Source organism: Dermacentor andersoni, chromosome 7 (genome assembly GCF_023375885.2).
Source record: "Dermacentor andersoni chromosome 7, qqDerAnde1_hic_scaffold, whole genome shotgun sequence".
Lineage (NCBI taxonomy): Eukaryota > Metazoa > Arthropoda > Arachnida > Ixodida > Ixodidae > Dermacentor > Dermacentor andersoni.
Window position 1 is genome coordinate 63,209,368 of NC_092820.1, and position 13,368 is coordinate 63,222,735.

At 43.6% G+C, this 13,368-nt stretch overlaps 1 protein-coding gene across 1 annotated transcript in view; it reads left to right on the forward strand.

Moving 5' to 3' along the window:
* LOC129385496 (uncharacterized) overlaps positions 1-13,368 on the forward strand; it is a 34,788-nt gene that overhangs the window by 9,181 nt on the left and 12,239 nt on the right. Inside the window, exons 5-7 of the mRNA XM_055072128.2 lie at positions 3,394-3,483; positions 5,096-5,128; positions 11,188-11,220. Coding sequence (XP_054928103.2) covers positions 3,394-3,483; positions 5,096-5,128; positions 11,188-11,220 — 156 coding nt within the window. The remainder of the gene's footprint in view (positions 1-3,393; positions 3,484-5,095; positions 5,129-11,187; positions 11,221-13,368) is intronic.

Here is a 13,368-nt window from a genome sequence, read left to right on the forward strand (position 1 = left end):
CAGTCGAAGAGTGGTCTGTTCTGCGATAGCTGCACCGTTCTAGGCTGCCAGACTATTTAGATGTAAGAGAATTTCAGCTTTCTTTGCCGCGATACGTCATGCGCTACGCCTGATGCCCTTGCGCGTCCTGCATCGTGGATTATCGTGGCCGCAACATGCGGTTAGCGGGCTTGTGCATTAACATGGCAACGCCCAGACGACCCAGAGCCGCCGCTTCGATCTGCATTTCCACTTGATGCTTGATTTCCGTCGTAACAACGATCAAGGGATAGCAAACTAATCCATCGCTTAATCTCATGCTGCGCACAAAGTGTGAGCAAAGTAGTGTCGCTTGTATAAGATCAGGTGCCTATTTCGACGCTGATAGGCCCACAGGAAACATACAAAAAGAAAGGAAAGAGGCTGGACTACCAACTCTTTATTCGTTTTGCCGAATGAACAGTTGGTAGTCCAGCCCTTTTTTTTTTCCTGTCTTGTGTTTTTCCTGACGGTTGGTTCTGATAAACCGATTGCGCGATGGTGATGTCACAGAGTGTCCTTTATAAGTTAGAGCCCCATTCTATCGAATGAACAGTTGGTAGTCCAGCTCCTTTCTTGTCTTCTTGTATGTTTCCTGTGTGCGCCTTTTTCTTTTGCTCGTTTTTTCTTTATCCAATGCACCAACTAGCCCAACAACGTGTTTTACTAGGCCTACAGAGATACAGAGAGGGCACCGAGTCGGTAAAAATGGTTCGATATTTCACCTAGCAGATGGGCCACCAGCATTAACTTCGTTAACGCGTTGGCGATGCGCAAAACTCTAAATGCCTAACTCTTCACTACATCATTCATTGAGTACTGCGCTCTACCACGGTGCACGCTATGCCTGTATGCTGAATGTTCATCTATCGGCGTGGATGTAGCGCGGTGCTGCGGAGTGGTGGCTCATTCATTGTGGGCCTAGCGTACCACGTATCACGATCATTTATCACGCTATGCGTAAATCTCAACCTCTCCGTTTCAGGCATTAACAAAGTTGAATTGTAGAGGATACGTTAATTTTAATTTTGGCGCTATCGCCTACTGCTAGTTTACTTTTACTTCCTGCGTTATACCAAACAAACTCGCGGACCTCGCGACACCCCTCGCAATTCGCAGCGAAGTGTCCATCGGCCTCACCAATGGCAATGTATGTCGAAAGACCTGACACCAGGCATAGTGAGTGGCGAGTGACGGCAGAAGAGAGCAATGCCGAGCAAGAGAACTGTCATTTTCTCGGATGTCCAGCGGACACCAGGACTACATGGTTGTGTACACAGGTGTCTTTTTTTTCGTTCGAGGTCAGAGATGTTCTTATAATGGCCTGTGACAGTACCATAGCTTTATTCCCCGAGCTGGATTGCTCTAAGAGGTGGTCGTTACATAATAAATCGAAGTGCATTTAGACAAATTACCAAACTTTCACTAATCAACTTTTAACTATTTATTTTGGTCACATATATCAATTTGCGAATGAAAGCAAGTTTACTCTCAAGACACATACACTCAAAAAATATCTTGAAACAAGTTTCGGTTTAAGGATAAGCGCTGTCAAAGTTGACGGTGAAATAAATTGCTGTTCTACTTGCTTTTTTTAGAAAATGTCTTTTTATGCATCACAGGACAAAAATACCTGCAACACTGATACATTTCGTCGCCAACTTCTGGAACGCATATCTCGAAACTAGTGCGATTCTATAAATTCGTTACAAGTGGATGCACCTTTCGAACTCGCAAGCTAGAATTCGTTAATTGCATAATGTGCCCTCAAGTGATGACTTAAAAGGTAATTACGGAGGTTTTGTCAATTAGTCGATTATGCATTTGAACTCACCGTGCAAATAAGGTCCGTCACTTCGACTAGCACAGCTCTAGGAGCGAAATTGTGCCGCTCTATCTTCTGTATAAGCCTGCAATTTCTTTCCTTGTTATTTTTCTTTTTTTGCGTTATCTGTGAGTGTGCAACAATATTTGCCCCCCTTATGTAATGTCTCTGTGGAGTATTTAAGGGCACTGTAAATAAATATTTACCACTGGAAGAAAAATTTTCTGCTGTGCAACTCTTTCAAAGAAAATGCACTACATAAGCACCCATGTCGCGCTAAGGAATCTGTTCCTTCCTTGCGTAGGCAAGGCGGGAAAGCACGTATGCTCTAAGGCTGATTGCCGTAGGCAAACGGGGGCGGGAGGGTAGGGGGGTGCGCGGGGGAGGTAATGCAAGTAGGCTCTTGTACCTTGCATCTCCCGCACGGTATAGAATTACAGGTGATTATTCTGCGGTCCTCCGCTATGGCATGCCTCACAAGCAAGTTGTTACATTGGCGTGCAATACGGAAGAACTTTATTATTCAGCTCCCTAGGAGTAGATCTCTAGATTATATGGCAACTGTGAAGATTCTTTATTGCCCTTCGCTGTAATCTTCGCTCACATAGAACTTCGTCATAAATTATAGTGGACACTATAATTATAGTTTAAAATGAAAACACATGTGGGGCTTCGGGGAAGCGAAAACGCGCATTTCTTCTACCCTACGAAAAGCCGTATTCTTTCGATAAATTTTTCACATAATATCCACAGTAGGGTAGCGTAAATGGCAGGCGAAAGAGAGTCAGAATAGCGCCACTGTACTGCTCTGTCGTCACCGTGAACCTATCAATTTGACGCCACAAAAAGGGGGGAAATCAGTCTTGCTTTTTTCTTTGTTTACTTTTCTTTTTGTGCCCTTCTTTTTCTATGCTGCTTCTAGACTGGCGTGCTATGCGTATGGAGAGTTGAACCGTTCTTCTGATACAAGTCCTTAAACTTTGTTATTCAATGCATTGGCGTTACAGGTAATCAGTCCCCAAAGCAGCCCTCAAGCAGTTTGTGACGACTTGAATTGGAACACCAATTATCTTTTCAGCGCATAAGTGATACATATTCTTATTTATTTAAACACATTGTTAACCGTCATTTTGAGGGTCATTACAGGGGGGTAATACACAAATACAAAACCGATATGGAAGGAACTTTCATGTACCATCCAACAAAATATCATCCAAAAATATCAAAATCATCGAAGTGGCATGGAAAGATTGACAAGGAATATAGCACATTGCGGGCAAAAAGGCCACAGCAAAAGATTGAAGGTCGATACGGTAGCAAATAAGTGCGAAATGGTAATCACTGCACAAGAAAAATTTCCATTTTCTTAAAAAATTCACATTTTTTCTTCATTTTGTCCCTGCCACGTTCCTTAGCGTCAAACTCCCGACCTCTGAAGAACCTTAAAATTAGCATATCTAAGCCGCAGTTGCCAATAAATTTTTTCGGTGGCATTCCGAGCTCCCGTAGACAACCAACTTTCTTCTCCTTTTGCTTATTGGTTTTTGCAGAGACGGGCAGCGACCATGGAAGCGGGAGTGTTTCTGTGCAAAGCAAGGATCGCCATCACGTCCGTAGAGATTGGTTACCTTTTCTATAGGGTAAGACACGCACAGATTACTTGCCAGCTGCGTTATGGTTTTCAAAGATGCAACAAAAAGTTCTGAACAACTTACTTAGTGTGTTTTTTCTGTTTTATTTTTCTCATTGTTCTTGCTCTTATAGATGGACGATGTTTTGTCCAGCTAAAATATATTTACTTTTATCACCGTCCTTTTGCTTTTCACAAGGAAAAGCGTTTGTGCAGTGAATATTGATTGATTGATTGATTGATTGATTGATTGATTGATTGATTGATTGATTGATTGATTGATTGATTGATTGATTGATTGATTGATTGATTGATTGATTGATTGATTGATTGATTGATTTGAATGAATTCGGCCGTTTAATCAAAAGTTCATACTGTTCGACAAGTTCTGTCTTTATTTGTTTGTGTTGCGTTTTCTTACCATTTGTGCTAAAGCAACGTCGCAATGAACATTAATTGTACCTACAATGTCGCAGACTCGCGCAAAAAGAAATCTATCAGCCAGCTTCGTAGATTAAAGACTGCTTTCGACGTAGCACCAGCGCCATCAAAAAATGCTCTACGTTCTATATCCACCGCCAGAGCCACAGCTTGTCAGACACCGCGAAGACGCATAGGGCACTGATATCGCGGTTCATTGGCACCTCGTAGGCCCGGTAAGGAATGCAACACTGCTACTACTGCTAGTGAACAATCCCGCCTTTTAATGCGCGTACATGCTCTTTGAAAAATCAGTAACATTAAGAGCACAATGTTAATGGCCGGTACAGTCGTTGGTCGTCGAGTCCGGTCCCGCCAGTCATGTGCACCCGCTATTCACGAGTGACTCGTTGCACGTTCTAGCGCAAGCGCTCGTGCTCGCTTACTTTGAAGAACGAATCGCTGCAATCGCATAGCGCCGTTGATCTGATTAGACGAGACTACTTTGCTTTACACAACCGCGACATCGTGCGAGAATTTTTTGATAAGAATATATGCGCGTCTCTCACCGAGGGAGAACTTGATCGCAGTGATAATACGTCGAAAACAAATGCCTGCAAAAAGTAAAAGGACGATGCATGTCTATAGGCATTTGAGTACCGGCCTCCCCAGATAACACGGTGCGAGATTAAGGAGAAAAACCGGAGCCTACTTTTTTTTCTTTTTCTTTTTTTGCGTATAGGGAGCAAGTAGAATTGCTTGCATGTTCTTAGCAACCTCCGAAAGAGGTGGCCAGTAAGTTCCTACTTATTAAGTAATTATTGCTCAATAATTAACAAACCAAAAAATGATCTTCGTTACGTTACGGCAACGAAGTTCATGCGAGGTGTGTAGAGCCCATTTGAGGACGCCACTCTCTTTTTTCTGTCTCCTTCACGCATTCTTTAAGGAAAGTTCGCGAAACCATTAAAGAAGGAGTCGCGGCTAGCCGGTCGCGCACCACAGTGTTTTGTTGTTGTTGTTGTTGTTGTTGTTGTTGTTGTTGTTTTATGAGGAAGAAGAAGTTACGCGCAAAGCAGAGCGTCGCAATCAATCAAAGTTGTTTTCAAATGTGCTCTACAAGCACTGCGTTGAAATTGTGGTCATCAATTTAATAAATATCAATGTAGTTTACTAAATCTAACTATTTTTCCTCCATGCAGGTAGCATTGGGCCACTACGACCTGCCGTTGCACGTGAGTCACCATTTGTGATGCAACTCGTAAGCGTGTGATTTTTGCGAACCGCAATTACCTGAGAGCCTTTTAACGAACCATATAACTTGGCAGAAGGCCGCAACGGCACCTGAAGCGTCCGTGGTGGCGAATGAGCGTTAAATCTACATGGGTTCTCAAGGCATGAGGCAGTCGTACTTACGGGTTTGGCTATCTTCTATGGTTCGATTGACTCTTATGGTTCCGCATATTTTAAATTTAACTACTTGCTTGTTTTTGTTTGTACTTTCTTTTTAAATCACGTGAGGCTGATACCGTTGTTGCGTCTCTCGGGTGCATTTTATTGAAGGAATGGAAACTAACTGCATGAGAGATTGACACGTCCAGGTAGCTAAGGAAATACATTGCCCAACTAACTTTTTTAATCATTCTCTTTAGGACAGAATTTGAAAGGACTGAATTTGAAACAATGAAACTGAAGCTGAGCAGCAGTGAAGTTGTCTTTGTTTAACAGAATGCGTAAGGCTATAGCGCCCCTTTCTAGACATCCGGCCTTAAATCGTGCTACGAAGTGCATTGGCGTTGCAGCTAACAGTTCCACAAAAGCGTGCGTGAAGAGGTTCGGAATGGCTTCATGTGTAACGCAAATGCATTGTATTAGCATAATTTAGGAGTGGATACACTGAAGGTGCCGCTAGCCTTAGGATTCCAGCTATGCAGACATGAGGTCGTTACCGGTGATCTTCAATTTCGCCATTGGGACATGTGCACTCAATATATATATATATATATATATATATATATATATATATTTTAATGTGCAAAAATAATGAACGAATATAGTCGATGTGAGCGAATAGCCGAACGCCTCTAGCAAGTTAATCGCTTTATAAAGGAAATGATACGCTAGGAGTCGTTTACTTCTCGCAGTAAGCATATTTAGCTAGCTTTTGTTCCTGCATCGCATTTTTCTTAAACAACAGAGCCGCTAAGCACATAAATAGCGGCAGTATATGTGTCCATACATATAAGCCGATTCATCATGTGCATGCTCCCTTCAGCGCCGGCGTGAAAGGCAACTAGAATCCTCCTTTCTTGACGCCTTCTGAGAATGAGTCTTCTCCTGCCACCGACGCAGGGGGAGAGGGCAGCGAGTGAGGAGGAGAGCTGTCCTTCGCAAGCGCTCCACCACGGCACTTATACCTTCAGACGCCCCGAAGCTCTCATTCGACAGTGCATGTATCTCAAAGAAAGATAACTGTTGGCATTCGGCGATGAACATACCCTGCACATGGGATGAGCAAGAAAAGCGTATGCCCTTACCACCGGCGCCTTCTTATTGGTGAAAAACGTCCGACCGCCCCTGGCCGCTTTGAAAACGGGTGAAACAGACAAATGCTGCTATTCTCTTTAAAGCAATTCGCCATCTGATCATGCAGTTTCCTGCACAAGTGAAGCCCGCCTCTTCGGGCAATTCCCCCGATTTGATCTTCATGTTTGTGGCGTCGGACGTTCTTGTGGCTTCGTTTATTGGGCCTTATCTTCCTCCATTGGCAGATAATGCCTGTGCTCTTTTTATTTAGTGCAAAAGGCAATGAGTCCCTGTGAACACGCATAATCGCTCTTAATTGAAGTGGTTCTGCTTATTCGTGCGTCCGTGGAGTAATGGTTTCAATATCGGGCATCTGTGCTATAGGTCCCATCGGCGAATCCAGCTGTCGGACAATTTCAGCAATCTTCATTTAATTATTCAAAACGCAGCACTTTCTTGAAAATGATCAGTCTGCAAAGTCACGAAGCCGTTTAAAGCCACAAGGACGAAATTTCGGCAAATCCATATACCAAAAAATCATTCCCATGCTGACTGAGGCGCCCTGCTTGCAGCTCCTGCAGACACAAGCGTCACGGTTCCATCTAGTAACTGCATGAAATTATGAGGTTACAACAGCGAAACTCAGAATCGGACAGGTCGAATTACTTCGTCTTGCTTTAAGCTCGCTCCTATGTTCCCACAAACTCAAACTTGTCACGTGAAACCAGTACCTGTATAATACCGAGGCTTGGACAACTTTGTACATAGTTGAAATAGATGCAATGCTCTGGCTAGGTTGATAATTGAGGCTTACCGTATTAACAAAGTGGGTGACGTAAGCCACGCCTGAATGCAGATAGTCTCGAAGGATCTCGTTTCGTCGCATACGTATGACTTCTGCTTTTCCTTCTTTCTTTTCTTTTTCGCTCGTTCTTTACGCGATAGTGATGAAATTGCCAATTCGCAGGCCTTGAATGGAGTCCGCTAACGCTAGACAGGGATCGGCGAAAAACATAATTTGCGAAAATCCAGTGCCAAGAGCCACTGCTTTATGCGCTGCGGCTGGCGAGAAATACCCATTTCTGGCTGGTGTAAAATACTTCAGCATCGGCGCTTTCATGGCAGACGAGGCAGCGCTATAATACGTAATGTGCTAAGAGCGAATCAAAATATCTGCACCGCATGGCTCTGCCAAAACAGTAGTTACATGCCATCTCGAATTTCACTTTCTGCCCTGTATGTAGGTCCTGTAGTCTAATGTCCCTGACACACGCAAAAGCAAAGTCCTTTGCAGTAAAGCCCTTTTGTTGTTATTCTGAAGGACCCTTTGCTGACATCTGCAAAATGACCTTTGCAGATAGGAAAACCACCAAACTTATTAGGTGATTCCTCGGATCAACGCTGCAATAAATAAATAAATAAGTAAATAAATAAATAGCGCTACTTGTTAGAGCAACAAGAGTCAGTCAGTCAGTCAAGAACTTCAGTGAGGTCCTGAGGAGTTTTAAGCTGTTAGAGATCCCATGCGGGGAGCTCCTCGGGCCGAAACGGTAGGCGACGCCCAAGTCGGGACGGGAACGTGGTGACGCTCCGCCAGTTCTTGGGCCCTCTGGACGGCCCTGAGCTGGAGTTTGAGGTCCGGGCTTTTGAAAACACTTTAAAGAGAAGCTGTGCATGTAGATTATATTTAGCGATTGTAGAACCTAAAAACTTTTTTTTTTCATTGTTGATGGCTTATAATGCGCATGTTCGTTTATTTTCTTCATGTGCTTGCGTTCTTAGTCGCAATTTAAATTGAGCTACCAACTATGGACAATCGGCGTTTTGCTGTGCATGCTGCTTATTATCGTGCTGCCATGGTACTTGCCACGTTTCTTCCATCGTTTTTCACGTTTCTGTTGTCCTACAAGTGACGTGATGCGAGCGTTTCAGAGTATAGATAGAGTAAGCCTTCACTGTTCGACAAATCCCATTACGGCCAGAAATTGAACCATCTTCGCAAGGTAAAAAAGAAATACTTATGGGGCACCATAGTTTTGTGACAGGTTTCCTTTTATCGACAAGCTATGCGCGCTGTGTACGAGAATAATGCCCTTCCCGCTCGACAAGTAGATGCGCGATCTGCTTTCCAACAAAGGAACTTTGCTGTAAGGCAGATACTCCTTTATTGTCTGTTACTCCGCTTAAACGCCTTTCCGGTAGATGTCCCCTTACCTAAAGGACTTTAGAGTGTTTGCGTGTCAGGAGTATAAGAGCTTTCTGCGCATCAGTTACGGTTTCCTTTTCAAGGAGGAGTGTGTGCCATGATGTCATAACTCATAAGGCAATCACGCGGGAGCAAGCCATGATGAAGTTCTAGCACTCGCTTTGGCTCGCTCGGTCGTCCGCTATGCTTAAATCGGGCAGCTGAACGAGCAACAGCATAGCAGACGACCGTAGCCGGGGACGAGCCGGAGCAAGATGGCTGGCACTGACGTCATCGTAGGCGCCATGTTGATGAACCAGCACGGCGGGCAGCTGCATTCGTTGGCGTCTCGCACAGCTCCAACACACTGCAGCACAGTCGGTAGAACAGGGCTCTTTCCTAAGCTTTACTTTCTCCACGAAAACAGGTTACCCGCAGCAGTGAATATGTGATTGCATCAGTCAGTACTGACGCCATCCGAAACGCCATATTAGAGAAACATCGTGGCGGGAAGCTGCGTTCGTGACGTTACGTGCAAGCTATCTCACAGTTTGTATTCCGGGACTACTCTGAGGTGTTCCAACATACGTGGTATCCATAAATAATGTTCAGAACTTTAGATTTCAATGATTTCGAATAAATGCTAGACAATAAGAAACGGCTTTCCACATGTGACAAGATAACTCATAAAGTGCTTGTTTTCTCATTCTACACGTCAACGTGTGCACCCCTAGTGGCACGGACAGCATCCAGTCTGGCCGTCGTACGTATCGATATTGTCGGATTGCTTGCAAACGCCTGCCTTACCTTGTCCACGTTGGCATCTGAAACCCTCCTCCTGTTGACGAACACTACGTGTCTCCATAAATGACCCATAACAAGAAGGATAGTTGGTCGGGACGGTGGTTCTCTTACATACTGTGTCCGAAAGTTTCGTTGCACTTGGGCATCGGACTTCGTTTGTATGGACCAGGCTACACAGTGAGATTTCTCCTGTGGTGCCCACATTTTTCGGCAAATCTGCGTCACCTAGAAAAATAAAAACAAAATGCTTTACGATTTACCTTGTAACAAGCCTAAAACCGTTTGTTATTATCAAGTGTTGTGTTAAGGCTATTAAAGTCTAAAGCAGTAAAGGTAACTTATAAACACCCTATTTTCTAGGATTTCAAAGTCCGAAACCTTCATTTCAGGAAAAAAAAGCGAAATCCTGAAAACGTCGTGTGAGTGCTCGTTTAGGTTAATTCCTTAATCTGCGGTTTCCCTTGCGAGTCCGTCACTATATTTACAGCTACTTTCTCTTGCAAGTAACTTCGACGTGCCGTCTATTCTAGTTGCTTACGCTTTCAATACTGAACGAACAAAACGCTAGTTCAGTCTGTCTGAACAAAAAGACAACTTTTCTATTACTGTGAAATCGCGCAGAACCTTGGCCTTAACTTTTCTAGAAAGTTACATGTTGGAAACACATTTTCACTCATATATATCTCGTATTTAGGTCGTGGCAGTCTACCCAATATGCACTTTTTTATAGATTTCGCAAAAATTAAGGGCTCGCAATGTAATAGATTTTCTCATTACTTTCCGATGTTCTGCTTTTGCAAGCTCTAAGCACAGTGACACTTTTTGAGGTGCACTTAGACGCACTTTATAGATAATGGGCTCTCGTTACCTTGAATACCCATGTGACAAAAGCATTAAAGCAGTGTTGATAGATACAGCATTCTTTAGAAACCCTATTTTCAACCATTTCACGGTTGGGTAATTGATTATTATAGAAGAGAACAATAAAAACTTCAATTTTTTATTTTGTGCCGTAACCCAAGTGTTGGTACGTCAATGCAACATGATAACTTTAAAAGTATCTCCCCGTATTTTGGTCGTTGTAGAACACTAAATGTTCTCCATGGTTCGCGACTTCAGTTTTCTTGCTCTATTAGAATGCGCTGCAGTCCATTTTAATGAATGAATCGGCTAGGCCCAAGCGGGTGCTGCCAAATCAATGACGTCACGACGTCTTGCTGGGAGAACGTTAGGGTGGTGTCGCCAGCTGTCTTTTGCCTTTGCGACTTTTCTGGCTTGCCTCTTGTCACGGCCAGAGTGACCTTTTTTGCTATCTAAGAAGGGTAATTTACATACATTTTGCTGTTCAACTAAGAAAGTTGAAGCTTATTTTTCTCTTTAGTGTTCCTTTAAATAATAACGGACGTTTTGATAACTTGTCGTTGAGCGCGAGGAGAGAATAGGCGTTCATAAAATGTACAAGAAAAATCTACACCTAATTACAGCGCGAGGCGTCATGTTTAACATGCTGTAACGTGACATGTTATGCTTTATAACGTGACATCAGCCATTGCAGTTGAATATTCTATGCCTCTATAAATTTTACTCCGATATATGTCAAATCTGGGTTTCGCAAGAAGTATACGAAATATCAACATTCGGACGGATATTATACCCTTGCACAAGACAAGAAGCATCGCCTATCGACGAACTATGAAAGTGTACACTTTTTTCGAAGTTGGTGCGTTTGCAGTGCGCCATGGAAGAAACGGCTATACATAATCACTCTTTTTGTTGCAGTTTTTCAAGGGGCAGAACCAAAGGAACGTTGTGGTAAGGAATTCCCTATAAGTTCCCTAAAGAGATGCGAGGTTGCAATCAAGTTAGCTCACCAGTGTATGAGCACTGTCTGTCAAGGTGCAAAACAAAATGGATGCGCTGTCACGTCAAAACACCACCGACCGATGGTACACTTCGTCTCAGTAGTTCCATGCTGTGCAGCCAAAGTTATCAAGCGTAGCACGGCTGAGCCAGCTGCGCTGTTTACCTATAGTCACTACAAAATTTTATCTCTGAGCAGAATTTGAGTTCGAACGAGTCAGCGGTTTAACAGGAAGAGCAATGTATTGCTGGCGCTTTCATTATTGCTTAATTACTGCATAGCACTCATCATAATAGCTCTAGGGAGCACCTTGTGATTGTGCAATCAAAATTGACTAGTACTCAAAGCACAACCATCTTGTGGAAAATGTGCGTCGCACCATTCTCCTTAAATGCGGAGAAGAAATGTGCCGTGAAATGCATTGCCTTTCCAGTAATCTTTTGTCCCCGCATTTCTCGTGTTACGAAAATATATTACTTCGAGCAGCACTCAATTTCGCTGCATATCTTCAGTACCAAGTCCTATTTCTTGTAACTTGTGGAAGGCGCACATTTTCTACCAGAAGCATACGTTTTCAGTACCGGTCGACTTCAAATTTGGGATTATAGCGTGTCTTCGAAAGTCAATAATGAAAAGGACAATTAGTTGCAAATTTCTTAACAATCGCTTTGGGGATAGCGTCAATGTCGCGCTTTTTGAGTACATTCATTTAATCAATCACGAATCCGACAAGCGCTAAAACATATGTTCCTTATTAAATGTGCTCATAAATATGTGTGTTACGTTGCTATAGTGATCCGTGAACAAAAATTATGTATTTATATCTTATTTACTTGTTTTAACATTACCTTATTGCCATTACGACGCTTTATGCCTTTAATTTATTCTTCTTTCGAGGATGGGAACGAGGGGGTTTAGTTCACCTTTATCTATCTGGTAACTCTAATAACGATATATTCACACCGTAATCTCTGTATTGTATTTCTACCTTTTCTAAATGTACGTTCATGTAAATACGCACTCGTATTACTTACGTGTTTATTTCCCCTTGGCGTATATTCTCTCCCTATGCTACCCACTTTATTCGAAGTTCCTTAATGAACCTGTAGGGTACAAGAAATAAACATGTAAATTAGCAAATATCACACAGTCGTTGCTCAGACACTCAATGTATCTCAGTATTTGTTCTAATAGCAACAACGCTGATCATTAGAAACTAGGCTTAGCATCTCTGAAAATGTGCATAGCCGGAACGAAGATCCTGGGTGGGAACATGGCGGCGTTTTTACCGCTTGATTCACAAATTTCATCGTCGCTTCCGCACTGCCACAGCAGTGCAGGAGAAAGACCAGCGCATGTCACCTTGCGTCTCACGTTTCATGTTCGCAAGTCTTCCTATCGAAACGTTTGCTCCAGGCTGACGCTTTCCTTTCTCAGCCACTTGTCGTCACTTCCTAGGGAGAACGTGTTTGAACATGTTTCAACCTCTCTACAGTGTATCGTGGGCGGCTCAGTCAGGAGACTATCCCGCTCAACGAAGAGAAAACATTCGCAGGAACAAAGGTGCATTCGGCAGACAATCTGAGATCGGCAACGAAAATGGGCAACCGACGCTGAAACTTGCCATGTCAACAGCAGCGCTGTACCACATGGGCTACTATGGGCGGAGGAAACAGTTATCAGCAGGACAAACTACAATTTCGCGCCAGCTAATCACACGATCATTTTGAGGTACATGTGTCCAGCGTCAGAGCTGAATGGGCACCGAAGCGATAGAACGACAGCGGCGCATTGTGCTGCTCGCTACGCGCATGGCAATGGGCAGAGCTCGGCTTGGCGGATCGGGCTAAAACAAACGTTTATGCGAAGGTGCGTCTGTTATCTCTCAAATACCGAAGCATTTTGGGGACCTGGCTAGTGGACGGCGCCAGCATATTTTAGTAGGGCACTCATACTCCCGTAGCACCTCCTTGCCAGCGCTGGTACTCGAATCGGTTTGCTGAGGCCGTATTACGTAAGGATTCTTTTATTGGGATAGCAATTATTTGGACACTCCAGCCGCGCTTCTGCTGCTGCCGTCGGCGTCGCCGTGCGGTTCC